Source organism: Elephantulus edwardii, unplaced genomic scaffold (genome assembly GCF_000299155.1).
Source record: "Elephantulus edwardii isolate Elephantulus edwardi_28Jun2011 unplaced genomic scaffold, EleEdw1.0 scaffold00272, whole genome shotgun sequence".
Lineage (NCBI taxonomy): Eukaryota > Metazoa > Chordata > Mammalia > Macroscelidea > Macroscelididae > Elephantulus > Elephantulus edwardii.
The window spans coordinates 2,319,239-2,346,353 of record NW_006400022.1 but is presented as its reverse complement, the minus strand read 5'-3'; the positions used below and the strand labels follow the sequence as shown (position 1 = coordinate 2,346,353).

At 37.2% G+C, this 27,115-nt stretch overlaps 1 protein-coding gene and 1 pseudogene across 1 annotated transcript in view; both read left to right on the top strand.

Moving 5' to 3' along the window:
* The window catches only part of CERS3 (ceramide synthase 3), a 185,713-nt gene that overhangs the window by 60,537 nt on the left and 98,061 nt on the right, over positions 1 to 27,115 (top strand). The window contains exons 3-4 of the mRNA XM_006900052.1: positions 5,948 to 6,066; positions 24,897 to 24,954. Coding sequence (XP_006900114.1) covers positions 5,948 to 6,066; positions 24,897 to 24,954 — 177 coding nt within the window. The remainder of the gene's footprint in view (positions 1 to 5,947; positions 6,067 to 24,896; positions 24,955 to 27,115) is intronic.
* Positions 2 to 782, top strand: LOC102867529 (annotated as a pseudogene).

Sequence of the window (27,115 nt, the reverse complement as noted above, 5' to 3'; positions counted from 1 at the left end):
GTTTGACCCAGAGCTGCTTTTCAACGACCAATTCCAGTACCAAAACCGCATCGCTTCTGAGTTTAACGCTCTCTACCACTGGCACCCTCTCCTGCCTGACACCTTTAAGATTAAAAACCAAGAGTACGACTACCAACAGTTTGTCTACAACAACTCTATACTGCTGGAGCATGGAGTGACGGGCTTTGTTGAAGCATTCACCAAGCAGGTTGCCGGCAGGGTTGCTGGTGGCAGAAATGTCCCAATTGCAGTAAAAAAAGTAACAGAAGCATCTCTGGACCACACCCGAGAGATGAGATTTCAGTCTCTCAATGAGTACCGCAGACGCTTTATGATGAGACCCTATTCATCCTTTGAAGATCTTACTGGCGAAAAGGAAATGGCTGCAGAGTTAGAAGCTCTCTATGGTGACATTGAAGCTATGGAGCTGTATCCCGGCCTGCTGGTAGAAAAGCCTCGTCCAGATGCCATCTTTGGGGAGACCATGGTAGAACTAGGCGCACCATTTTCCTTGAATGGGACTGATGGGTAATGTTATATGTTCTCCTGCCTATTGGAAGCCTAGCACGTTTGGTGGAAAAGTGGGTTTTAAAATCGTCAACACAGCCTCGCTTCAGACTCTCATCTGCAATAATGCGAAAGGCTGCCCGTACACTGCATTCAGTGTCCCAGACTCCCACCAGGTCACCGAGACCGTCACCATAAATGCAAGCTCTCCTCCCTCGAGCCTAGATGACATCAACCCTACCGTCCTGCTTAAGGAACGTTCATCTGAGCTGTAGAGAAGTCAATTGGTCATTTATTTGAACTGGAACTATGAAACATTGGAAGCACCTTATTTTGGAATGCTGAAATATTTGAGACATCTGTTACAAATGAATTTTAGATGAAATCGTTAATCAGACATTAGCAATTTCTTGTGATTTTTTTTTAATGTAGAACTTTCAGGTTTTCTTTAACTTTAAAATTTTATACTGGTTTATTTACAAAGTTCAAATACATTCAATCACTTTTACATTAGTTCCTGTACTAGTTATAAAACATACTTCTACATATTGTTATAACAATACCAACTTCCGTCAATAGCATGAGCTATTATAAATTTGAATGGATAAACCAGTGCAAATTAGTGATTGAAACATAGCATGAGAGACACTGTGCATTTGAATCAAGCCTGATTTTTATGCTGCTGCTTTTCCTCTATTAGCTATTTTGCTAAGAGAAACTCTAGTCTGGGCACTTTACCTTCAAATGTTTTCCTGGCCTTTAGGTCTGAATTAGTCTTTCTAATAAGTATTCGGGGAAACCTCAGCTCAGGACGACTATTTAATGCCTGAGTGGTGAAAACATGTTACCCACTCTGCTGCTAAACTTGAGTTCAGAGGTTTGAATGTCCCCCAAAAATCCCTCAGAAGAACTACTTCCCAAAATTCCTTAACAAGGAATGTGGCTTACAATAAATACAAGGCCAAAGGTGGTAGTGTTTTAGAAAGAACTTAAGAGTTCTTTACAGGAGGGAATTGTTTTCTTAAAAGGTTTAATGTTAAAGAAATTTGAAATGCACTGATCTTGTTAACATTAACCTGCTGACTGAACCTGGGAACTGGGAATCTGTATGTGAATGTATTGGTGCCTCAGACAAACGTGTTAACTTATGTTAAAAAAAATCGAAGTAAATTTCTGGTTTTGTACTATTTATGAATTAAAAATCTTTACAAATTTTGATTCTAAAAAAAAAAAAAACAAAAAAAAAAACCAATTTCTCCTTTGATTTCCTAACTGCTGATGCCAAGAGTGTTGGATGTGAAATCAAGTAAGACAAAACTGTGTAAAGTCTCGATCTTTTCTCCATCTGTCTTGATGGTGTTATTTGGAACTGTGGTGAGAATTTTTGTTTTCTTGATGTTGAGCCTCATTCTATCTTGAAGACTGCAGGTCTTCACCTTCTGCAGCAAATGCCTTAGGTCCTCCTCTGTTTTGGCAAGCAGAGTTGTGTCATATGAATAACACATGTTGTTGATAAATCAGTCTTCCTTCAATCCTGATGCCATATTTGTCCTTATTAAGTCCAGCCTCATGAATGATCTATTCAACATATATATGGAAAAGATATGGAGATAGGATACGTCCCTGATGCAGTCTTTCCTCATTTTGAACCATGCAGTGTTTAAACCCTTGCTCCGTTCAAATGACTGCTTTCTGGTCCAAGTATAAGTTTCCTATAAGCACAATAAAACGGTCTGGGATTCCCATTGTTCTTAAAGTATGTTGTGATCCACACAGTCAAATGCCTTTGCATAGTCAATAGAACACAGATAGACATTCCTCTGGTACTCTGTTTTCAGTCAAGATCTATCTGACATTAGCTATGAGGTTCTGAGTGTCATGTCCTATCCTAAACCCAGCTTGCACTTCTGGAAGTTCTCTGTCGGTGTGCTTGTGACTGAAAAATCAGTCATTTCTGGACAATCTTCAGCAGGACCTAACTTGCATGTGATATTAGTAATACTGTTCAGTAACTTACATATTTTGTTGAATTACTTTATTTGGAATGACAATAAATACAGATATCTTCCAGCCAGTTGTCCTTCAGATTTTTTGGTACAACCTAGTGAGCATTTCCAGGCCTGCATCTGTTTGTTGAAACAAGTCAGTTGACATTTCATCAGTTCCTGGGGCTGTTTTTTGCCGATTCATTCAGAACAGCTTAGTCCTTCATCACCATTGTCTCTTGGTCATTTGTTATTTCATTAAATTCTTCTGTGTCAGCCAGTTCTTTTTGATACAGTGATTCTGTGTATTCTTTCCATCTTCTTTTAATATTTCCTGGGTCATTTCATATTTTGCCCGTAGCATCCTTAAGTGTTGTAACCTGAGGCTTGTTCTTTTTTCTTCAATTCCTTCAGCTTAGAAATACTGAGTGAGTCTATCCCTTTGATTTTCCATATGCCAACTCTTTGCACATTTTATTATAATACTTTTTTTTGTCTTCTGTTCTTGTCTATTCAATAATTTCCACATTGTGTTGGGTTGTCCTTTTTAGGGATGGAAACAAATATTTATCTCTTCCAGTCCGCTGACCAGGTAGTTGTACTTCAGGTTTTTTGGCACAACTTGGTGATATTTACCATGTGCATAGTAGGTAAATATAGCAAAAGCTTGGTTTGTAAAATTTTAGTAGCTTATAATGACTAGAATTTGGGAAGATAAGAAAGGAGCAAAAAGTACACAACTTTATAGTGTGTTCAAATGTGAAATCAAAATAATTCCACTAGTACATTATGTTGACCAGTGCCATACAGAAAACTTTTTTTTTACTTTATGACTAAGGCAGATTGCTGAATAAACCAAGTAAACTTTTATGCTAATTTAGAATATGAGTTGTACTACTGAAAAAAGTATTACAAGCATAGTACTTCTATATGAAAACTTAGAATAGTATACAAAGTAATTGTAATAGGGTTTAGAACAAAGTAGCAATTTTAATTTGTATTGTACATGTATTTATACATGCTATTTATAATTTGTAATCTATACCATTGATTTTTGTACCTCCTCTAAATAGACTTCTAAAAGATATATTTTTATGCATGTCTGCCTAATTCAATGATAATTTCAGGGGAACATAATTTCTTTCTTACATGTTTATTTACTTCTCCATAATACCTTTCATACATTATGTATTATATTTCATAAATGCTTGTTGCCTATATTAACTTTAAAAGGTACTACCAGAGACCTTTGCTTACAAGGAATTTCTGTCTTAATAGTATCTATGTAGCTAGTATTGCCAAGCTTGACACTTGATACGACACTGAATGTCAAGCCAATATTACCAGGCTTGACAAGTGAATGTAATCAAAGTTAAGCTTGGTGGTACTGACAAGAGATAGGTAAAGCTAGTAGTATAAATTAGCATATTTTCTTATTTTACTCAGCAGCTTGTCTTCTTTCAGTATAAATAACTAAAATTCTCTCTGTACAACATTACTACATTCACCTGTGTTCTTAAATTTAAAAAATTATATAATATACTATTGCTGTTTTCAAGATATATTTATTAAACAAATTGGCTTCAGATATAAACTAGCAGTTTCAGATTTAAACACGTATATGCTATAATGAATCCCTTGCCAATGTTAGATTTACCTTTGATGTTTATTTACTACTGTCATATGCTTCTGAACAATTATATGAGCTACATATATTACTATAGAAATAACTATTCTACTGATAAACAATTGATGTCCTACACATAGACTTGGTTTGGTCCTCACAATGTTGGCCATCAATTATTTTTCATTTTCCTTGAGGTATTTATTACTCAACATAAAAGAATAATTTAATCATTTTAAATAAAAATTCTGAGACCATCCATTTTTTCTGATTGCAATCAACTAGAGTTTGACCCCAGCTGTCTCTTTTGGAAAGGGCATGTACTTTTTCCTTTGCTAAATTATAGCAATTCTTATGGATTTCCTTAACTCTGAAGGTGAAGATAATTTTTATGCAATATTATTTTTAATAATAGATTTAAGGAAAAAATCTTGTATCAGAGAATGAAATATCAAAGTTTGATATTTCAAAAACAATTGCAGAATAAGTTAATTTGTGGAATTATAGATGCTTTACACACACACAAAAGCATGCTTCTGTTGAAAAGTATAACTTAAAATCTCATTATGGTACAGACTATGTCCAGTTAGTCATTTATGTTTATATTTTAACCCTTGTGGACTCTGGAGTTTGTGACCTTTGAGTTAAACCTTAATCAATATTGTTTCAAATTTTAAATCATAACCTGCCACTTTTTCATCTATTTTTGATTACAAAAGTTGGTAGAAATATTCTATTTCCTTCCCTCTGGTTTTAGTTTTTGGTGCACATATTTGAATACTAGTGACATTGACAGGTCTTCCTTATATGTGTATGGACAGTTATCTGTCACTCACAGCATTGTACTTCAAGATGGATCTAGATATGCTCTTTTTATGCAAGCCAATTTTTCCTTACTTTTTAATTCTTGACATATGATTGTTTGATTCAAAGTGACCCATGCCAGTCCATCTCAGCTCACCAATGCCTACTATGTCAATATATTTAAGTGTTCCATTTCTTTTTAAACAATATCCAGTACTTTACGCATGTCTCCAGGAGGGACCAGCCCTTGGAGAAGGACATCATGATTGGAAGAGTAGAGAGTCAGCCAGAAGAGGAAGACCCTAGATGAGATGAAATGACACAGTGACTTTGGCAATGGAGTCAGAAGTGTCAAAGATGGTGAGGTTGGCTCAGGACAGGGCAAAGTTCAGAGCAGTTGTTATATAAGGTCTCTATGAGTTATTCCAACTCAATGGCACATAACAACAACCACTTCTACTTTCCAGAAGAATGCAGAATGCATTCATACTTTTTGTTGCAATTATTTCTTCTTTTGATTGGAATTATTTCATATTAGTTTCAAATAGGCTCTATCTCTGATGAAATTTGAAAGTGGTAAACAACACTTGTTTAAGTTTTTTCTGCATTATCTCCTGGAAATCATGTGATATAATTGAAATGTCACACCAGTTAAATTCTTATTTTCATTTTGATACTACTTTTAGATCTTTAACAAGTCACTAGAACTTTTAGGATTTACACTTCTTCAAATAAACTATAGTACCAAGCAACTAAGAAGCATTAAAATACTTATCAATAAGAACATAAATATGAACAAATTAAACATGTGCATTGCTACTAACTAAGAGTATTGGGATACTGACATTCTCTCTTGTTTAGAATTTTGTGATTTCATAAGCATGAGAAATAAAATCACTGATTCAAGAACTTATGAAAGAATCTCTCTCATCTCTGGTATACAAGTTCTCGGAATCTAACCTTGACAAATCTCTTAAGTTCTTGACAATCTGATTCTGCTCTCTATCATTCATTTCATCCCTTTCAGACTGATATTTATGATCTGACAAAGAAGTGTAACTTGCCGGAACGCCAGATTGAAAGATGGTTTAGGAGTCGGCGGAATCAAGAGAAGCCTTGCCAGATGAAGAAGTTCCAGGAAGCTTGGTAAGATGGAGATTAAAAGATTTTGAAGTGCTATTATTTTGCATGGAGTAGAAAGGTCATTTTAGAAAGAATACTGAGGAGTTCAAACTAAGCACTTTCCCCAATACTTTATTTCAGGCTAGTGAATCATTTACTTTCAGGGTTTCTATTTCCTTCTTTGTAAAATGGGAATAATATGCTTGCTTTACCTACCCTTTACTCTTAGTTGACATCAAGGTGACTTCAGCTCAAAGAGACCCTCCGTACAACAGGAAACACACACATATACACCCCCCCCCCAAACCAACAACCTTTCTTGATCATATGCCATCCTCACAGTCTGCTTTTTTTCATTTTATTTTTTAATTTTAATGAAAGTTTACAGAGACTTAGAGTTTCCAGTCATTCATTGTTGCTCTTTTCTCTCTGCCCACCCCTCCCCCAAATTCACTCTTGTCTTTGAAAAATAAAAAAAAACAAAACTCCTTTATTGTTATGTATTCCCTCCCCTGAAGTTCACTCCACTGTGCAGCCTTCATTCTGGACTCCTGTCATGACATTAATACCCGATCCTATATCCCTTTTAAACAGTTCTCTCCCTCATCTGTTTCAATGAAGTATACATCAGTCTGCTTTTTAAAAGACCATAGTTGCAGACATTGTGTCAGTTAATTTCATTGAGAGCCTTCTTCTTTGATGAATTTCCACTTTCCAAACATAATATTCTCCTCAAAGGACTGGCTTCTCAAGATTTTTCTAAGTGCACTCTTGGCTCCCTAACGTGAATAAGAAGTTTTATGTTCTTCAAATGAAGTATAGAAGATTATAAAAATATTTTTACTGTTTATCTTTTTAAGGGTAAAGACTGACTTCAGCTCATAAAATTTTAATCATAAATTTCCAACCACATCATAATAAGAACAGAGAATATTGGAAAAGATGTGTTTTGGATCATTACTCTAACTCCCTAATGGATTAGGCAACCTTTTGTTTGTCTAAGTTGGTCAATAAGGTGGTAAGGTTGGGCTGAAGTGCCAAATAGAAATGTTACCACTGAATTATTTTCTTTAAGTACATCATGACTATAGTTAAAATGCGTTAGGTTAACTTTTTGTTTTATTTGAATTTTGCTTTTTTTCTCCTTGTAAAATGTTGTGTTTATGCCACTCCCTTGATGGCAGAATTGAAACCTATGCAAAGAAAAAAAAATCAATTTCTCGTTCATTTTTGTTTCTAATTATTTTGATCAGATAATAATGTGTTTACTTGAGTTGTGTTGGATGCTGCACTCTAGACACCATTTCTTCTTTTCATGTGTTTGCAACTTTCATTGGACTTTTGTTTTGAGGGTAAAATGAACAAGAAGCTTATATAAGACTGTCAAACAGTTAAAAGGCTAAACTTTAATTACTTTCCTTAATTTTCTTAGGGAGCTCTTGTGGCCTAGTCCATAGGGAGTTGTGCTGTTAACTAAAAAACAGCACTTCTTTGGCAGTTCAAATCCATCAGGCATTCCAAGGGAGAAAGATGAGCAATGCCCCTGTGAATTACAGCTTCCCAAAACTTGCTTAAGAGTTAGCAGTGATATTTGGATAATATGATAGTGTACACAGAATACTCCAAGGACTTAACAAAAAGCCTGTCAGAGCTAGTAGACTAATTTAGTAGATTGGCATGATACAAGATCAGTGTGTAAGAGTCCACCAGGGTAAAAAGGGAAGCCACAGACTGGGAAAAAGTATTTGGTAATGACATGTCAGATAAGGGACTTAAATCTAGAATTTATAAAATCTTTGAGCACCACAACAAGATAAAGGTAAACAATCCAATTGGAAAAATGGGCACAGGATATGAACAGACACTTCACCGTAGAAGACATTCAGATGGCCTACAAGCCCATTAAGAAATGTTCAAAATACCTAACTCTAAGAGGGGTGCAAATCAAAACAACTATGAGATATCATCTTACCCCAGTCAGAATAGCAAAACTTAACAGAACAGCAAACAAGAAATGCTGGCAAGGTTGTGGAGAAACTTGAACCCTTATTCACTGTTGGTGAAAGTGTAAAATGGTGCAACCACTGTGGAAGGTGCTGTGGCGCTTTCTCAAAAAGTTACAAATAGAGATACCATTTGACCCAGAAATCCCACCACTGGGAATATAACCTAAAGAGACCATAACTGCCACCCGAGCAGATATATGCACACCCATGTTTACCATGGCTTTGTTCACACTAGCAAGGAGTTGGAAACAACCTAAGTGCCCATCAACAAACGAATAGATAGAGATACTGTGGTATATTCACACAATGGAACGTTACGCTGCATTGAAAAACAAGAAACTCATGTAATATTATTAAAAATGGGTGACCATTATGCTAAGTGAAATATCTCAGTTACAAAGGGACAAATACTGCATAGTCCCACTGTTGTAAAACAGGACTGACACCGGGGTTGGGGGGAGACTGAGAAAGATGGGATAAATAATGTATACTGCATTGAAACAGATGAGGGAAAAAACTGTTTAAAAGGGATATGTGATTAGGTATTATTGTCATGACGAGTCCAGAATTAAGGCTGCATAGTGGAGTGGACCTGGGGGGAGGGATTGTAAAACAGTGGGGGAACTTTTCTTTTACTTTTCGAAGAGAAGAGTGTGCTGGGGGGGAGAGGTGGGCAGGGAGAAAAGTGCAACAATGAATGAATGAAAATCCAAAGTCTCTGTAAATTTTCATTAAAATTAATAAAAAATTATAAAAAAAGATACTTGTTACATAAAAATATTATAAACAAACCACAAAAAGAGCCAGTGAGATTCCTCTACTGTAACAAAGAACACACAGAGAGGGAAAAGGGTGGGCAGGGAGGAAATCATAGGGTCGAATAATTTTGTGGTGGAGGGAGGGGAGTAAAGGAAGTGGGAAAGATCCAGTGGGCATCTGGAAAGATATGGTAATGGTGGGCATAGTTCAATGGTGATTAATTTTATAAAACATAATAAATGAGAATTATTGTAGGAAACAACACAATGTATATGAACTATGTATGCAAACAAATGTAGAAAGAGAGTTAGCTTTGAGTTGATTCTTTTCTAATGACAGTTTTTTAAAGTTTACTGAATACTAGGAATCTAAGAATTAGCCAACACTGAAATATTTCAGGAAGTACCATATGATCCTATGAACAACAGAGCACACCTAGACTAGCAGATATGACAACTGATGCTGAGCCCTCAAGTATGGAAACAAATAGAAGGCGGAACAGCTGTAAGCAGACAGTAATGATTAGAGCAGTGAAGGTAAGAACCATGAATGTAGGAAAATTGGATGTTATTAAGAAGGAAAGGAACGCATAAATATTGACATACTAGGTATTGGCGAAATGAGATGAACTGGCGTGGGAAATTTTGAGTCAGATGTACTATGCTGGAGACAAAAATGTGAGGGGAAAATGGGGTTGCTTTCATAGTTAAAAAGTCATTTCTAGATCCATCTTAAAATACAATGTTGTGAAGGATAGGATAATACCCATACACATACCAGGAAGTCCAGTGAATACCACCAATCATTCAAATATATGCACCAACAACCAGAGCCAAAGAAAAAGAAATAGATTTCTACCAACTTTTGCAGTCAGAGATTGATTAAACATGCAATCAAGATGCATTAAAAATAATGGGTGACTGGAATGCAAAAGTTGGAAATAGAGGAAAAGGATCAGCAGTTGGAAAATATGGACTTGGTGACAGAAATGAAACTTGAGATAGGATGACAGAATTTTGCCCAATCAACGAGATTGCAAATACATTTTATAAGAAACACAAATGCAGGGTATACACATAGATTTCACCTGATTGTATGTACAGGAATCAGATTGATTCCACATCTGTGTAAAGAATCACTGGAGAAGCTCAATATCAGCTGTGAAAACTAGGCCAGGTGCTGATTGTGGAATAGACCACCAACTACTCATATGCAAGTTCAAGCCGAAGCTGAGGAAAATGAAATCAAATTCACAGGAACCAAAATTTGACCTTGAGTCTATCCCACCTCAATTTCAAAACCATCTCAGGAAGAGGTTTGAGGACTTGGACATTAATGAGCAAAGACCGTATGAGCTGTGAGAGGATATCAAGAATATCATCCAGGAAGAATGCAAAAGTTCATTACGAAGACAGAGGAGGAAGAAAAGACCAAGATGGTTGTCAGAAAAAACTCTAAATATTGCACTGGAGCGCCAAGAAGCCAAAAGAAAGGGAAGAAATCAAGATATTAAAGAGTTGAACAGAAGATTCCAGAGGGCATTAATATCACATGCAAGTAAAACACGGTTGAAAATCATTAAAAACTGGTTGGATCAGTATGCAGCCAAAGAACTGCCATAAGTTCAAGCTGAATTTAGAAGAGGCTGTGGCACCAGGAATATCACTGCTGATGTCAGATGTATCTTGGAATCAAAGAATACCAGCAGAATGTCTACTTGTGATTTATTTACTATGCAAAGGCATTTGACTGTATAGCTCATAACAAAAGATGGCTAACATTGAGAAAAATGAGAATCCAGAATACTTCATTGTCCTGATGAGAAACTTATACCTAGACCAAGAGGCTATTGTGCAAACAGAGCAAGGCTTAGAATTATGAAAGATATAAGTCAGGGTTATATCTTTTCTTCACACCTATTCAATCTGTATATTGTTGTTGTGTACTGTAGAGTCAGAAAAAACCTATAGCTAATCCATCAGCAGGTTTTCAGAGGCAGTTAATTGCATGGGAGGAGCTTGCCTATCATTTTCTTGTAGAGCAGCTGTTGACCTCTAACCTCATACTTTTGTATACTCAACCAATTATTCAAGAAGTTGGACTCTATGAAGAAGAATATGGCATCAGGACTGGAGGAAGACTCATCAATAACATGTTATGCAGATGACACAACTTTGCTGCTGAAAGTGAGGAACATTTCCAGTGCTTGCTGCAGAAGATGAAAGACTACAGCCCTTTATGTGGATTGCATCTCAATGTCATGAAACAAAATTCTCACCACTGGACCAATGGGCAACAACATGATAGATGGAGAAAAGATTGAAACTGTCAACAACTTCATTTTACTTGGATGCACAATCAACACTTTTGGTACCAGCAGTCAGGAGATCAGAAGACATATTGCCCTGGGAAAGTCTGTATTCAGGGACCTCTCAAAATTATTGAGGTCCATTGATGCCAGTTTGAGGACTAAAGGAGCCTGATTCAGGCCCTGGACAATGAATAAGTGCTTCATGCTTCCCAGTCTCTAGCCTCCATCAAACCAGCCACCCTTAGTAAAAGACACAGATGGGTGTAGCTCCCTCCTGACAAGCCACAGAAGAGAAGAATGGAGTGCAGGTCGGCCTATACCAATAAGAGAGACTTGAGGACTGCACTATTTAGACCTTGCCATTTCTTTGGGCCTTTGTCTGCTCAGGCAGGAATAGCTCTCTCCCAACCAGCTACAGAAGAAGAAACACTTATGAGGGTCTGTCATTAGCACCAGCTGAGATGTGTAGACTAAAGGCACTGTTGGACCTTGTCTCTTCCCTGGGCCTTTGTCTGCTTTAGCAGGAGTGGCTCCCTTCTGACTAGCTGCAGAAGAGGAGACAAATATGTGGATTAACCACACATTAGCCACAGGAGAGGAGAAAGATGCATAGGTTGGCCATTAGCACAAACTGAAACCTGGAGACTAGACTGTTTGGACCTTGCTGCTTCCTTGGCCTTTGCTTAGGCGGAAACAGCCCTTTCCAAACCCACTGCAGGAGAGGAGAAAGGTACAAAGGTTGACCATTAGTACCACCTGACAATTTGAGAGTACACTGTTGGGAAATTGTTGCTTCCCTGAACATTTGTCTGCTCAGGTAGGAGTGGTTCTCTTCTGGTCATCCACAGAGGAGAAAGGTGAGTTTGTCAGTCAATAGCACCGAGCAACTGAATCTAGGGGCTACACTGTTGGGACTTTGGCACTTCCTTGGGCCTTTCCCTGAGTAAAATATCCCAGGCAGCACTATCCCTAGGTGAACCACCTCCTCCCACTCAACTGCAAAAAAAGACCCAGAAGTGGGCCTACCACAGGTGGGGAAAGGAGAGACCCCAGCTCCCTGAGGCTAAAAGGACAACTGTATGGAAAGCTTGCCACAGGAAATGAGGAAAAGAAATGGGAATAGAGCTGCCCATAGACAACTAGCAAGGAAGATTCCCACTTGGAAATGAAATCAGGGGCAACACTTAAAGACTGCAGCTTATCAATAGCATGATAAAGATAAGGAACTTAAAACAACCTACTCAGACATAGCAGAAACTACCATACACTTGTCAAGAAAAACTTGACAATGTCATTAAAACAGCAAGAAGATTCAAACATTAGGGGGCGGGGGGACCAAACCAAAAACTGTCTCCTGAACAAGCTGATCAGATTGCAGACCCAGTGAATGAATACCCTAGAGACAGGGAGACAGGATAAATATATTGACAAGGAGTTGTAGGAAGAGCTACTGAAGAAGCTACAAATAATGGAAGAAAAAAATTGAAACCACAAATAATGAGATACAAGAATTAAAAAACAAACCCAATCATCATTGAGAGAGGATACAACCAACACAGTACTAGAGAGAACCAAAAATACATGAAAATGCAATCCAGAATATGAAAATAGAAATTACAGACTTTTTCAACATGGTGGAGAGACAAAAAAAGCAAAACAGAAGTGAGGAAACAGAGAGTAGGTGAGCTGGAGGACAAGAACCTCAATGAATAGCTACCAGAAGTTAAAACCAGAAAGATAGAAGGAAAACACAGAAGAAGCATGTGACATAATCTAAAATTGGACAACATACATGTGATTGGAATTCCAGAAGAGATGGAGTAAAATCACTAATAGTAGAAGAGGTAGTAGAAGAAACTTTTCAGGTATCATGAAAAATGAAGAAACCCATGGTCAAAATGCCTAGCAAACTCCAAACAGACTAGACCCCAAAAGAAAAACTATAAATACATATCATAGTCAAGTTCTCCAAAATCAAAGATAAGGATAGAATACTAAAAGCAGTACAAGAAAAACAATGAATCACCTACAAATGAGATACAATTAGACTAGGCTCTGACTATTCAGCGGAAAGTACAGGAGCAAAAAAGACACGGCATATACAAAAGTCTGAAAGAAAACAATTGCCAGCCAAAGATCCTGTGTGCAGTAAAGCTGTCAGTCAAATATGAAGGAGAAATTTGGTAAGTTGCAGAAAAGCATGGATTTAAGGGATTTGTGAAGACAAAACACTGCAAGAAATACTAAGGGATGTCTTTCACATTACCAGCAACAACTGAAAAAGGAACTCAACAAAATGGCAGTGACAAAACTTAGCCTGTCAATAATCACACTTAATGTGAATGGCATAAACACACCAGTTAAGAGAGAGAAAGTAGCAGAATGGATTAAAACACACACACACACACACACACACACACACACACACACACACACACTCCATCAATATGTTGCCTGCAAGAGACACATCTAAGAAATGAGGAAAAAGACCAACAATCAAAGGGTAGCGGGGGAATATACCAAGCAAATGGCATCTCGAAGAAAGCAGGAATGGCAATACCAATCTCTGATAAAATGGACTCCAGTATGAAAACCATGAAAGATCAGGAAGGCACTCTATAATGATTAGTCATAATAGATCAAGGAGAGGTAACCTTAGTTAACATCTATGCACCAAATAATAGACCTGCAAAATGCATAAAACAAGGCTTAACAAATTTGAAGAGACAGCACCACAATAGTGGTAAGAGACTTTAGCACAGCACTCTCAACAACTAAAAAACAAACAAAAGAACCCCCCCTACCAAAACCTCAGTAAAAATTCAAAAGAACTAAGCTGTACAATAGTCAATTCAACTTTGTAGACATATTCAGAGTATTTTGCCCAACTAAAACTCAATTTACTCTTTTCTCAAGTGCACATAGTACATTGTCTAGAACTGATCATATATTAGGACATAAATCAAGCCTCGACAATTTTTCTTAAAAAAAGTTGAAATAATACAAAATATCTTCTCAGATTGTGGTGCTATAAAGCTGAAAATTAACAGCAAGAGGATAAAGGATTTAAAAAAAATCCACCCATGTGAACACTAAATAGCACCCTTTTTTGAGCACTGTTGGATTATAGAAGAAATAAAAAGTAAAAATCAAAGAATTTCTCAAAACAAATTAAAATACCACATCAAAGCCTCTGGCATACAGCTAAAGCAGAACTGTCCTTAAGAGGTGTTCATAGAAATAGGTAAACACATAAAAAAGGGGGAAAAAAGCAAAATTAACAACGTAATTCAACATCTCCATCAAATAGAAAAAGAACCACAAGTAATCCCACCTCTTCTAAAGAAAGGACAAGGCTGAAACCAACTGGATAGAAAACAGAAAAACAGCAGAAACGTCAATAATACCAGTAGCTTGTTCTTCAAAAGGATCAATAAAATAGATAAACCATTGGTAAACTTAAAAAAAGAAAAGACACAAATAACTCTATTAAGAAATTAAAGAGATAACATCACAACAGAACAAGCTGAAATTAAATTGATAATAACAGATTATTATGAAAAACTATACTAAATAAAAAAACTTAGAAGATATGGATAAATTTCTAGAAACCCACACCTTACTCAGATCAACACTGAAGGATATAGAACACCTGAACAGACCCATAACAGAGGAAATTGAGCAGATCATAAAAAGACTGGGTCTCATGGCTTCACAGGTGAATTCTACCAAACCTTCAGAGACAAATTAACTTAAATTTTTAAATTATTTTAAAAAGTAGAAAATGAAGGGACACTTCCAGGATCATTTTAAGAAGCAAGTATAATCCTATTACCAAAACCAGGCAAAGACATTACCAGAAAAGAAAACTGTAGACCAATACCTTTCATGAACATAGATGCAAAAATCCTTAACAAAATCCTGGCCAATGGAATCAGCATATAAAAAAAAAATTTCTCATGACCAAGTGGGATTCATAACAAGTATGTAAGGTTGATTCAACATAAGAAAAACAATCAAAAGAATTCATTACATTAATAAAGCAAAAATTAAGAACTACATGATCTTATAAATTAATTTTTTAAAAAAAGACCTTTGACAAAATCCAGTACTCTTTCCTGATGAAAACACTCCACAAAATAGGAATAGAAGGGCATTTCCTCAATATAATGAAAAGTTTATACACAAAACCAAGAGCCAATATCATTCTTAGTGGAGAAAGACTAAAAGCATTCCCCCTGTGAACAAGGACCAAATAAGTGGGTGCACTATCACTACTCCTATTCAATATTGTCTTGGAAATACTTGCTAGGACTATAATATGAGAACAGATAATACGAGGCATTCAAATTGGCGGAGATGGTAAAATTGTTCCTATTCGGAGATAATATGATAATCTGCAGAGAACCTTAAAAACTCAACCAAAAAAAAGACAATTCAGTAGAGTGGCAGGATACAAGATAAATATACAAACATAAGTGGAATTTCTCTACAGCAACAAAGGAAACTAAGAAAGCAATACCAGTTATAATAACCAACCACAAGATGAAATAGTTGGAAATAAATTTAACTAGGGACACAAAAGAACGTCACAAAGCACCACTACAAGAAACAATAGGAGACATAACTAAATGGAGAACTATTCCATGTTCATTAGTAGGTAGACTCAACATAGTGAAATGACAGTCCTACCAAAAGAAATAAATAGGTTCAATGCAATCCCAATACGGATACCAAATTTATTTTTCAAAATATAGAAAACTCAATTGGCAGGTTTATTTGGAAAGGAAGGAGACTTCAAATAGGCAAATCTCTTCTGAAATATAAAAATGAAATGGGAGGCATAGCACTCACTAATCTTCAAACCTACTACATAGTTGTAGTCACCAAAATAGCATGGTATCAGTACAATGACAGGTATGTAGACAAATGGAGTAGAATTGAGAACCTAGAAATTAAAATGTATACTTATGTTTAATTGGTTTTTGACAAGGAATAAAAACCCATCAAATGGGGAAATTACAACCTCTTCAACAAATTATGCTGGCAAAACTGGGCTTCTACCTACAAAAAAAACGGAAACAGGATTTCCCTCTCACATTATACACAAAACCCAACTCAAGATGGATTAGAGACCTAGGAGTAAAGGCTAAAACCATAAGGATCATAAGAAACAAAATGAGACCAAACTTAGAAGCTCTAGCCTATGGCAAAAAAACAATTGCAAATATAGCCAGAAATGCACAACCAGGAGAGGATAACATCAATGAATGAGACCTCTTAAAAATTAACTTCCTGTGTACATAAAAAAAATTTCCAATATGGTGAAAAGAAAGCCTACAGACTGAGGGAAAAAACCATTTGACAATGACATCTTAGTCAAGGGCCTCATAACAGTGCTCTACAAGATACTACAGGGCCTCTACAAGAAAAAGGACCGATAATACAATAACAAAATGGGCAAAAGAAATGAAAAATAGTTTTACAAGGTATGCCAACAGATACATGAAGTAATGCTCAAAGTCACTGGCAATCAGAGAGATGCAAATAAAAACAGCAAGATACCATGTCACCCCAATAGCAGGTGCAAAGTTTAACTATACAATAAGCAGTAGATGTTGGAGAGGATGTCGAGAGTTTGGAACTCTCATGCACTGCTAGTGAGATTGTAAAATGGTATAATTACTGTGGAAGGCAGTTTGGTGTTCCCTCAAAAAGCTGAACATAGAAATTCCATATGACGCAGCTATTCCACTACTAGGGACAAACCCTGAGGAAAATGGAACTTAAACATGAATGGGCATATATACACCAGTGTTCATAGCAGCATTCTGCACAACAACAAGAAAATGTAAACATCCCTAGTGCCTATCAACAAATGAATAGATTGGGAAATTGTGGTACATTTGCACAATGTAATACTACGCAGCACTAAGGAACACCACTTTCCTAAAATACTATATAATATGGGAATAATATTGCTCTAGAGGACATTATTCTGAGTTAACTACCCAGTCTTATAAAGACAAGTACTGCATAAGACCATTACTGTGAAAACAGAAGGCTAACTGAGCTAGATGAGTATAAATGTCCAAAGAGGAGAAAGGGAAAGAAAGAGGAAAGGGACATAAAAAGGAGAAAAGTGTAAGTCAGTAGGATAGCAGAGTTCATTTGGTTGATGGGAGGTGAAGGAATAGGAAAGATTCAATGGGAACTTGGAAAGATGGGCTAACAATGAGCATGGATAATAGTAATTAATTGTATAAAATATAATGAATGTATATGAGTGATTATATGAAAAACTGTAAATGAAAGATTGGATAAAACATACTGTAAATTAATGAAGTATAATGTAAATTAATTACTGTATTGAAACCAATAACAATATTAATAACAATAAAAATCAAAATCAATAAATGTTGATTTACCTCTCCTGATGAACATAAGATTAAGTTCATATATGCAAAGAGTCAATGGTTAAACTCAGTATCAGCAGTCAAAAGAAGACCAGGACTGATTGTGGAACAGATAATTAATTTCTCATGTTATCTTTGGTTTTGTTATGTGCTGTTGAGTCTCCTGAATAGCTCTGAACCTTTCCCTATCTTGAGACAGTCTCACTGACTCCAATACTCAATCCCATTTCCCCTTATCAGGGGTCTTCTTCTCCTGTGCTGTCCCTCCATCCTTCCAAGCAAGATGTCCTTCTCTAAGGCCTTGTCCTTCCCTGCCATGTGCCCAAAGTTTGTGACACAGAGCTTCAAAATTCTAGTCTCAAAGGAGAAACTTGGTTTTCCCCCCTCCAAGACAGACCTCTGTTCTCTTGGTGGTCCATGGTATGTTCAAGACTCTTCTTCACCACCACAACTCAAAGGCATTGATTCTTCTTAGCCATTGTCAAGCTCTCTGATGCATAGCAAGTAACTGTGAAGACCATGCCCTGGATTAGGCACATTTTAGTCTCTAGAATGATATCATTGCTCTTTAGCACTTTGGAGAGATCCCCGACAGCAGACTTCCCCAGTGCAATTTGTCATTTGATTTCCTGGCTGCTGGTGCCAAGAGTGTTGATTGTGGAGCTGAGCAAGCTGAAATTGTTAACCTCAATCTCTTCTTCATCTATTATGGTGCAGTGTTGAGAGTCTTTGTCTTCTTTTTGTTAAGCTTCAATCCATATTGAAAATATAATCCTTGACCCGCAGCACACACTTCTGGTCCTCCTCAGTTTTGGCAAGTAAGGTTATAACATCTGCCTAATGTAGGTTATTGATGAGTCTTCCTCTATCGATCAAAAAGCAGTTGTCAAAACAAAACAAAGGAATATTGCATAGTCTAAAATCAGAAAATGTGTACATTAGGGTTTATCCTTTCTCCATACTTACTAAATCTGCATGCTGAGAAAATAATAGAATTTAGAGAAGCTGTACTCCAATTGGCAGCATTATGATAGATGGTGAAGAGATTGAGACTGTTAACAGCTTTAGTTTGCTTGGCTCCACAATCAACACTCTTGGTTCCAGTAGCAGGAAATCAAAAGATTAATTGTGTTGGGAAAATCTGCTGTCAGGGACCTCTCTGTATTACTGAGAAGCTATAACATTAGTCTGGAGACTAAGGTGTGCTGATCCAGGCCATAGTCTTTGCAATTGCTTTCTATGCATCAGAAAGCTGGACAATGAGTAGGAATGATAGATGCTTTTGAGCTGTAGTGTTGGAGAAGAGTATTGAATATACTATGGACTGCTAGGAAAGCAAACAGGTTTGTCCTGGAGAGGCTGAGGCCAGAAGGCTCCTTGGAGTCAAGGATTCTGAAGCTTCATCTGACATACTTTGGGCATGTTGCAAGGAGGGACTGGTCCTTGGAGAGGGACATCATGTTTGGGAGAGTGGAGGGACGGTGCAGGAGAGGAAGACCCTTCATGAGATGGATCGATTCTATGAGTAGAGTGGTGGGAATGAGTGTGTTTGAGATGGCGAGGTTGGCACAGGATAGAGTGGCTTTTAGGGCTCTTGTACATAGGCTCACTGAGTTGCAAGCGACTCGATGGCACATAACAACAACAATAACAATAACAACAACAACAACTCTTGTCCAGCACCACATCTCAACGGCATCAATTCTCCTTTTATAATCCCAAGTCATTGTCTGGCTTTCTGACACATAGCAAGTAATTGTGAAGACTATGGCCTGGATCAGGTGTAGACCTTAGTCTTTAGACTGACACCATTGCTCCTCAGAACTATGGAGAGGTCCATGGCAGAAGACTTGTCCAGTGCAATTCATCTTTTGACTTCCTGACTGCTGGTACCAAGACTGTTGATTGTGGAACCAAACAAACTGAAGCTATTAATCATCTCAGTCTCTTTACCATCTATCATGATGCTGCCAATCGGCCCCATGGTTAGAATCTTTGTTTTCTTGATGCTGATCTTCAATTCATATTTAAGGCTGTTGTCCTTGACCTTCTGCAGCAAGTTCAGCAAGCAAGGTCGTGTCATCTGCATAACACAGGTTGTTGATGAAACTTCCTCCAATCCTGATGCCACATTTCTCTTAATAGAGCCCAGCCTCCCAGATGATCTGTTCTGCAGATCAGATTGAAAAGGTATGGAGATAGGAAACATCCCTGGTGCACACCCTTCCCAATTTTAAACCATGCTGCGTTTCCTTCCTCTTTTCTGATGACAGTCTCTTGGTCCAAGTATAGGTTTCACATAAGCACAAGCAAGTATTCTAGGATTCCCATTCGTCTCATAGCCATAGTTTGTTGTGATCCACACAGTCAAATGCTTTTGCAGTCAATGAAGCACAGATGGGCATTCCTCTGGTACTCTCTACTTTCAGCCAAGATCCATCCAACATTATCTATAATATCCCTAGTACCACAGCCTCTTCTAAACCCAGCCTGCACATCTAGCAGTTCTCTTTTGATGTACTATTTTAGTCGCTTTTGGATAATTTTCAGGAGAATCTTGCTTGCATGTGATATAAATGATATTGTTCAATAATTTCTGCACTCTGTTGGGTCACCGTTCTTTGGAATGGGAACAAATATGGATATGTTCCAATCAGTTGGACAGGTGATAGTCTAGATTTCTTGGCACAACTTGGTGAGCGCAGAGAGGGCAGTATCTGTTTGTTGAAATATGTCAGTTGGTATGCCATCAATTCTTGGGGCTTTGTTTTCTGCCAGTTCTCTCAGAGCAGCTTGAATTTTCTTCATCACCAAAAGGATCTTGCTCATACATTGTTTCATGAAATTTTTCTGGGTCTGACAATTCCTTTTGGTACAATCACTCTGTATACTCCTTCCATTTTCCTTTAATGAGACCTGGATCATTTAATATTCATCCTTAAGTATTACAACTCGAGGCTTGAATTTGTTCTTTAGTTCCTTCAGCTTAAGAAATGCTAAGCAAGTTTGGCCCTTTTGATTTTCTTACTCCAGCTCTTCGCACATTTCATTATAATACTTAACTTTTTCTTCCCATGTGGCCCTTTGAAGTCTTCTGTTCAGCTCCTTAATTTCTTGATTTGTTCCCTTTGTTTTGACTTCTCAGTGCTCTTGTACAATATTCAGAGTCTAGTCTAGCATTCATTTTGGTCTTTTCTTCCTTCTCTGTCTTTGTCATGACCTTTGCATTCTTTACTGATGACATTCTTTGTACCCTTTCACAGCTCAGCTGGTCTTTGCTCATTAGTGTTCAAGGACTCAAACCTGTTCCTGAGATGGTTTTGCAATTCGAGTGGGATAGACTCAAGGTCAAATTTTGGTTCCTGTGAATTTGATTTAATATCACTGCAGTGTAGAATTTTGGATCTTACCTGAAAATAGAGAGTACCAGAAGGATATCTATCTATGTTTTATTGGCTATGCAAGGGCATTTGACTGTGTTGACCATAAAAAAAATATGACTAACATTCAGAAAAATGAGAATCTAGAATACTTAACTGAGCTCATGTGAAACCTATACCTAGACCATGAGGCAGTTGTGCAAACAAAAGAAAAGAACATTGTAATGTTCAAAATCAAGATAGGTGTCAGGGCTGTGTCCTTTCTACATACTTGTTCAATATGTATGCTGAGCAAATAATTTGAGAAGCTGGACTTTATTAAGAGTAATATGATATCAGGATTGGAGGAAGAGTCATCAACCATCTGTTTCATGCAGATGATACAACCTTGCTTTCTGAAATTGAAGATTTGAAACACTTGCTGCAGAAGATCAAGGGCTGTAGCATTTAATTTGGGTTTCACCTGAATATCAAAACAAGATATCCTTACCTGGGCCAATAGGTTGCATCATGATAGATGGACAAAAGATTGATGTTTTCAATTATTTCATCTTGCTTTGGTCCACAAACCAAGCTTTGGTATGAGCCAGTCAAGAGATCAGAAGATGTGTTGCATTGGGGAATATCTGCTGTGTAAGATTTATCCAAAGTTAAAAAGAATAATAAGAACCATGAGTAGAGTGTAACAAAACTTGAACAAGATTAGTCCAGAAAATGTGCAACTTAAATTTTACTAACCCTTACTCTTTAATCTTGAGTAAAGTATATGATCTCTTTGGGGCTCAGTTTCCCTATCATCTTTTCAGGATTGTTGGAGAAATTAAGCAACAATCTATAAAGGTGATAATTTATCTCTACTTCATAGGTTGTGGTGAAGAGAAAATAACAATTGATGATTTTCTGAGTCAAAGAGTCAGTCTATTTTAGACAAAGAATATGAGCTGTACCACCAAAACTCACAACTTTGTTTTACAGGTGGCTAATCTTAGATGTTATTTTTATTTTCTTTAATTATTTAGTAAACTTACTCTGAGCTCTGGTGGCCTAGTAGTAAGAAGCTGCACTGGAGTCCCAAGGGCATGCTGTTTGAATTCACCAGCTGCTTCATGGGAGAAAGATGGGCAATCTCCTCCCATGAGATTAACTGCCTCTGAAAACCCCTCTGGAAGGTCAGCTATTAGTCTGTTCCAACTCAATGGTACACAACAACAACAACTCGGGGAAAGCATGGAACTCAGCTCCAATTTAAACAAATGCCTTAACTAGACTAATGATAAGTAAACCTAGTGTAAACAAGTCTCAATTTTCATTTTGTAAATTATCCTTTGGGGATTTTAATGTTTCAGTATTTTTAGTAACTGCACTCTACTTTTCCTCATAGCAAAATAAACCATGATGAAAACCATTATCTACATTATTACATGTATACTTGGATACAAGGACCATTCTTGGATTCAGATTTCAAAATTTTTCCTTCAATTGCCGCATTACTACTTCTTAACTATACCAACTTAGGAAATGGTCTCATCTGTTTGAGCCTGAACATTCAGCTACAAAGTTAGTATATGTTTGTATTCATATTTCTTACTTAACTTTCAGATGTTAAGACAGCAATATACAGTATTATACAAATGTAAGGAACAAATATTACCTTTTTAAAAGTAAACTAGTAGAATTTAAATGTTTCACTTTGCAAAATTGTAAAATTATATAAAAGGTTAGTAAAATGAACTGTGCACTCATAACTGACTTAAAACATTTATCAAGTCTGTGTCATCTACACATGAATCTATTTGCCTACTTCACTTCAGGTTTTTTGAAAGCAAATATTAGATTTTTAAAAAATTTTTAAAATTTATTATTCATTTCAATGAAAATTTACGGAGATTTTGGATTTCCATTCATTCATTCTTGCACTTTTCTTCCCCACCAACCCTCCCACCCAGTACGCACCCTCTTGGAAAAGAAGAAGAAAAATTCTTTCATTGTTTTACAATCCCTCCCCCAAGGTCCACTCCACTATGCAGCCTTCGTTCTGGACTCCTGTCATAACAATAATACTTAATCACATATCCCTTTTAAACAGTTTTTTCCCTCATCTATTTTAATGCAGTATACATTATGTATCTTTCTCAGTCTCCCCCCAATCCCAATGTCAGTCCTGTTTTACAACAGTGGTGCTATGCAGTATTTGTCCTTTTGTGTCCATGGTCACCCATTTTGAATAATATTGCATGAGTTCCTTGTTTTTCAATGCGGTGTAGTATTCCAATGTGTGAATATACCACAGCTTCTCTATCCATTCATTTGTTGATGGGCACTTAGGTTGTTTCCAACTCCTTGCTAGTGTGAACAAAGCCGCGATAAAACATGGGTGTGCATATATCTGCTTGGGTGTCAGTTATGGTTTCTTTGGGGTATATTCCCAGTAGTGGAATTGCTGGGTCAAATGGTATCTCTTTTTGTAACTTTTTGAGAAAGCGCCACACCGCCTTCAACAGTGGTTGCACCACTTTACTCTTCCAACAACAGTGAATAAGGGTTCCAGCTTCTCCACAACCTTGCCAGCATTTGTTGCTTGCAATATTAGATAATTTATAATTTCATTTTTAATTATTTTACTGTTTCTAAAATATAAGAATTCTTTCACCTTAAGTATAGTTGTAATACCAGTACCATACCAAAAATTGTTTAGTCATTATTAAATATTTACAACCATCAAAATCTAAGCAGTTTTTATATTTTCTTATTTGTTTGAATCATTATTTAATAATATCCATACTTGAGAAAAAATTGTCTTTTCTCAAATATGTTTTCTTGAAAGCAAGGATAAAATCTGATCACATACTGGGAGTAAATGAGGTAAAATAAATAATTGGAGTTAGGTAGATTGCCTCTTGTAATAATGATATCAACAACCATCATTTCTTGTGTACCAGACACTAGACTAGGCATTTGATGAAGAAGGATAATAATAACCATTATTTCCGTTTATTATTGCTTACTTCGTAATAGTGGACACCTGGTCACTATTGTCTCAAAGTACCTTTTTTTAATTTTTTAATTTAGTTTGTTTATTTTTAATTTCAATGAACATCTACAGAGATTTTGGAATTCCATTCATTCATTGTTGCACCCTTTTCCCCACACAGACCCCTCCCCCTCCTTAGCTCCTCTCCTTGAAAAGCAAAAGAAAAACTCCCTCATTGGTACACAATCCCCCCACACCTCCCCAAACCCCACCCCCTACCCCCAAATATAATCCACTCTGCAACCCTCATTGCGTACTCCTACGATAAAAATAGAATACTTTTAGACTATTCTCTCCCCCATAGACTTCAATGCCGTAAACATATTTCATCCAGTTTTTCTCAGTCTTACCCCCACCCCAATGCCAGCCTCATTCTACAACAGTGGCACCATATAGCCTTTTTTGCCTGAGATACCTCACTCAGCATAATGTCCTCCAGGGTCACCCATTTTGAATAATATTGCATGAGTTCCTTGTTTTTCAATGCAGCATAGTATTCCATTGTGCGAATATACCACAGCTTCCCTACCCATTCGTTTGTTGATGGGCATTTAGGTTTTTTTCCAACTCCTTGCTATTGTAAATCAAAGTACCTTTTCAGGGCTGAAACTTGTTTTGGGGGAGCTGATGCTGACTCATGGCACCTGGTGTCCAGGGGCAGAGCGTCACATGGTTTTCCCAGCTGTGATCTTTACAAAGCAGATCACTAAGGAGTTTTTTCTAAAATTCCCAGTGTTGGTTTGAGCCACCAAACTTTTAGTTAGCCACAAAACACAAACTGTGCCTTTCTGGGGACTTTACAGAAGGTTACAGACATTTATTAAATGGAAATGCTTGCGTATGAACGAATTATTTTTACTCTAGAGTGTGTATTCTTTCCAAACTCTGTCATGGCAAATATTTTCTCCTTAAAGGCCTACTTTTACCAAAGATCTTTCTTTCTTTTGGCAGTTGGAGATTTGCATTTTATTTAGTGATTACTGCAGCTGGAATTGCATTTCTTTATGATGTAAGTTTTCTTTTTGATATTTTCATTTTTTATCTTTAATTTTGTAGCAATCTTGCCATTGAATTTCTTTTTTAAAATAAAATATACTGTTTTACATTTGAAATGTATAAAGTTCACAAACATTGTTTTTCACACCAGACCTTTACCCTTTTCTTTACCGATTCCTCCCTCCACCCATCAAATTCTGTGACCCTATGTTTAAGCCACATACACACCCCACCCCACCACGATCCGCGTAAATGCTCTGCAATAATGGTCCTATAGCAAGAACACAGAAACAACCCAAATGTTGGTGAATTTCTTAAAGAGATAGTATTTTCGATTAGCACCATCCAGGCTTCTTGAATTTACTCATGCAGATTAAAACAAGCTTGGAAGCAGGAGTGGCATCCACTTCCAAAATAGCTTGCCTCCAGAAACCCTATGAACCTGGAGAAAGTATGAAAGTTATAAAAGTGTCCAAGTCTCTCATTCATAGAGTTCCTATGAGTCGCCTACAACTTGGTGGCACTTAACAACAACAACATTTACCTATCAATTGTTTCCTTTCTTTAATTTGCTTATGTTGTGGTGGTGGTAGTGTACCATCAAGTTGGAACCTACTCATAGTGACCTTACAGCTGTTTTTCAGAAGCAGTTAATTGCTCAGGAAGATTACCTATCCTTCCTCAGAATGGCTTATGGACTTGAATGGTTTGCAGTGCAGCTTCTTGCCACTAAATCACGAGAGCTCGTGTGTTGTTGTTGTTAAGTGTCTTTGAGTCGTAGAGACCCTATGAACGAAAGACCTGAAGACCTGTGCAACTTCCGTCGTTTCTCCTCGCTCATAGAGTTTCCAGAGGCAAGCTATTTCAGAAGTGGATGCCACTCCTGCTTGCAAGCTTGTTTTAATTGGGGAGCTCCACCAAACACTGTTCACCATTAGTAAACCTTATCACATTTGACATATCAGTGTCACAGTGTTTAGCATCACAGTAACCACGAGTTACCTCTGTACAACAAATGGGCACACCAGTGCTATATCACTTAAAAGAATGTTTGCCAAAAACAATTAATACCAGGTCTGAGGGCTGCAGACTAAAATCCCCACCTTTGGCTTGGTAGCATCACTTTCTGTCCACTAGGCTAACTAAGCTCTCTCTATGTTGTTGTTATTTTTATTAAGTGTCATCAAGCCATAGATGACTCAGCGACCCTATGAATGAAAGACCTGAACGCTTGTATAACTTTCATCATTTTTCCATGTTCATAGAGTTTCCAGAGGCAAGCCATTTTGGAAGTGGATGCCACTCCTGCTTCCAAGCTTGTTTTAATCAGGAAACTCCACCACACACTGTCCACCATGGGTAAGCACTATTGCATTTGACACATCAGTGTCACAGTGTTTAGCATCCCAGCAACCACGAGTTATGTCTGTACAGCAAATGGGCAGGCCAGTGCTATACCACTTAGAAGAATGTTTGACCAAAACCAATTAAAACCAAGCCTGAGGGATGCAAGCCCAAGCTGGAGGGCCCAAATGAGTTTTTAAAATAGGAGACTGAACCACATCATCTCACACCCATTAGTGAGTCAACATTCCACCCTTAATCCTCACCAAAACCAGCAAACAAGCCTCTATAGAATCCGATTGGCTGTTGCAGATGACTTCCAAATAACCATACCAACCCACTGGCATTGAGTTGATTCCAACTTTTATCAGCCCTTTATTGGGTTTTCCATGTTGAAAATCTTTACAGAAGGAGACCGCCTGTCTTTCTTGTGGAGCACCAGTTGAATTTGAACCAAGCAGCTCAGTTTGTAACACAGTATATCACCTACCATTTTACTATTTATTTTATACTTATACCACTTATAGACCTCATGCCAATTGATATATTTCAACAGACACTGCCCTGGATGTGCTCACTAAGTTGTGCCAAGAAATCTGGAAGGACAGCCAGCTGGCCAACTGAATGGAAAAAAATCTATATTTGTTCCCATTCCAAAGAAAGGTGACCCAACAGAGTGTGGAAATATCGAACAATATCATTAATATCACATGCAAGCAAGATTCTGCTGAAAATTATCCAAAAATGTTTGGAACAATATGTCAACAGAGAACTGCCAGATGTGCAGGCTGGGTTTAGAAGAGTTCATGGTACTTGGGATATTATAGCTA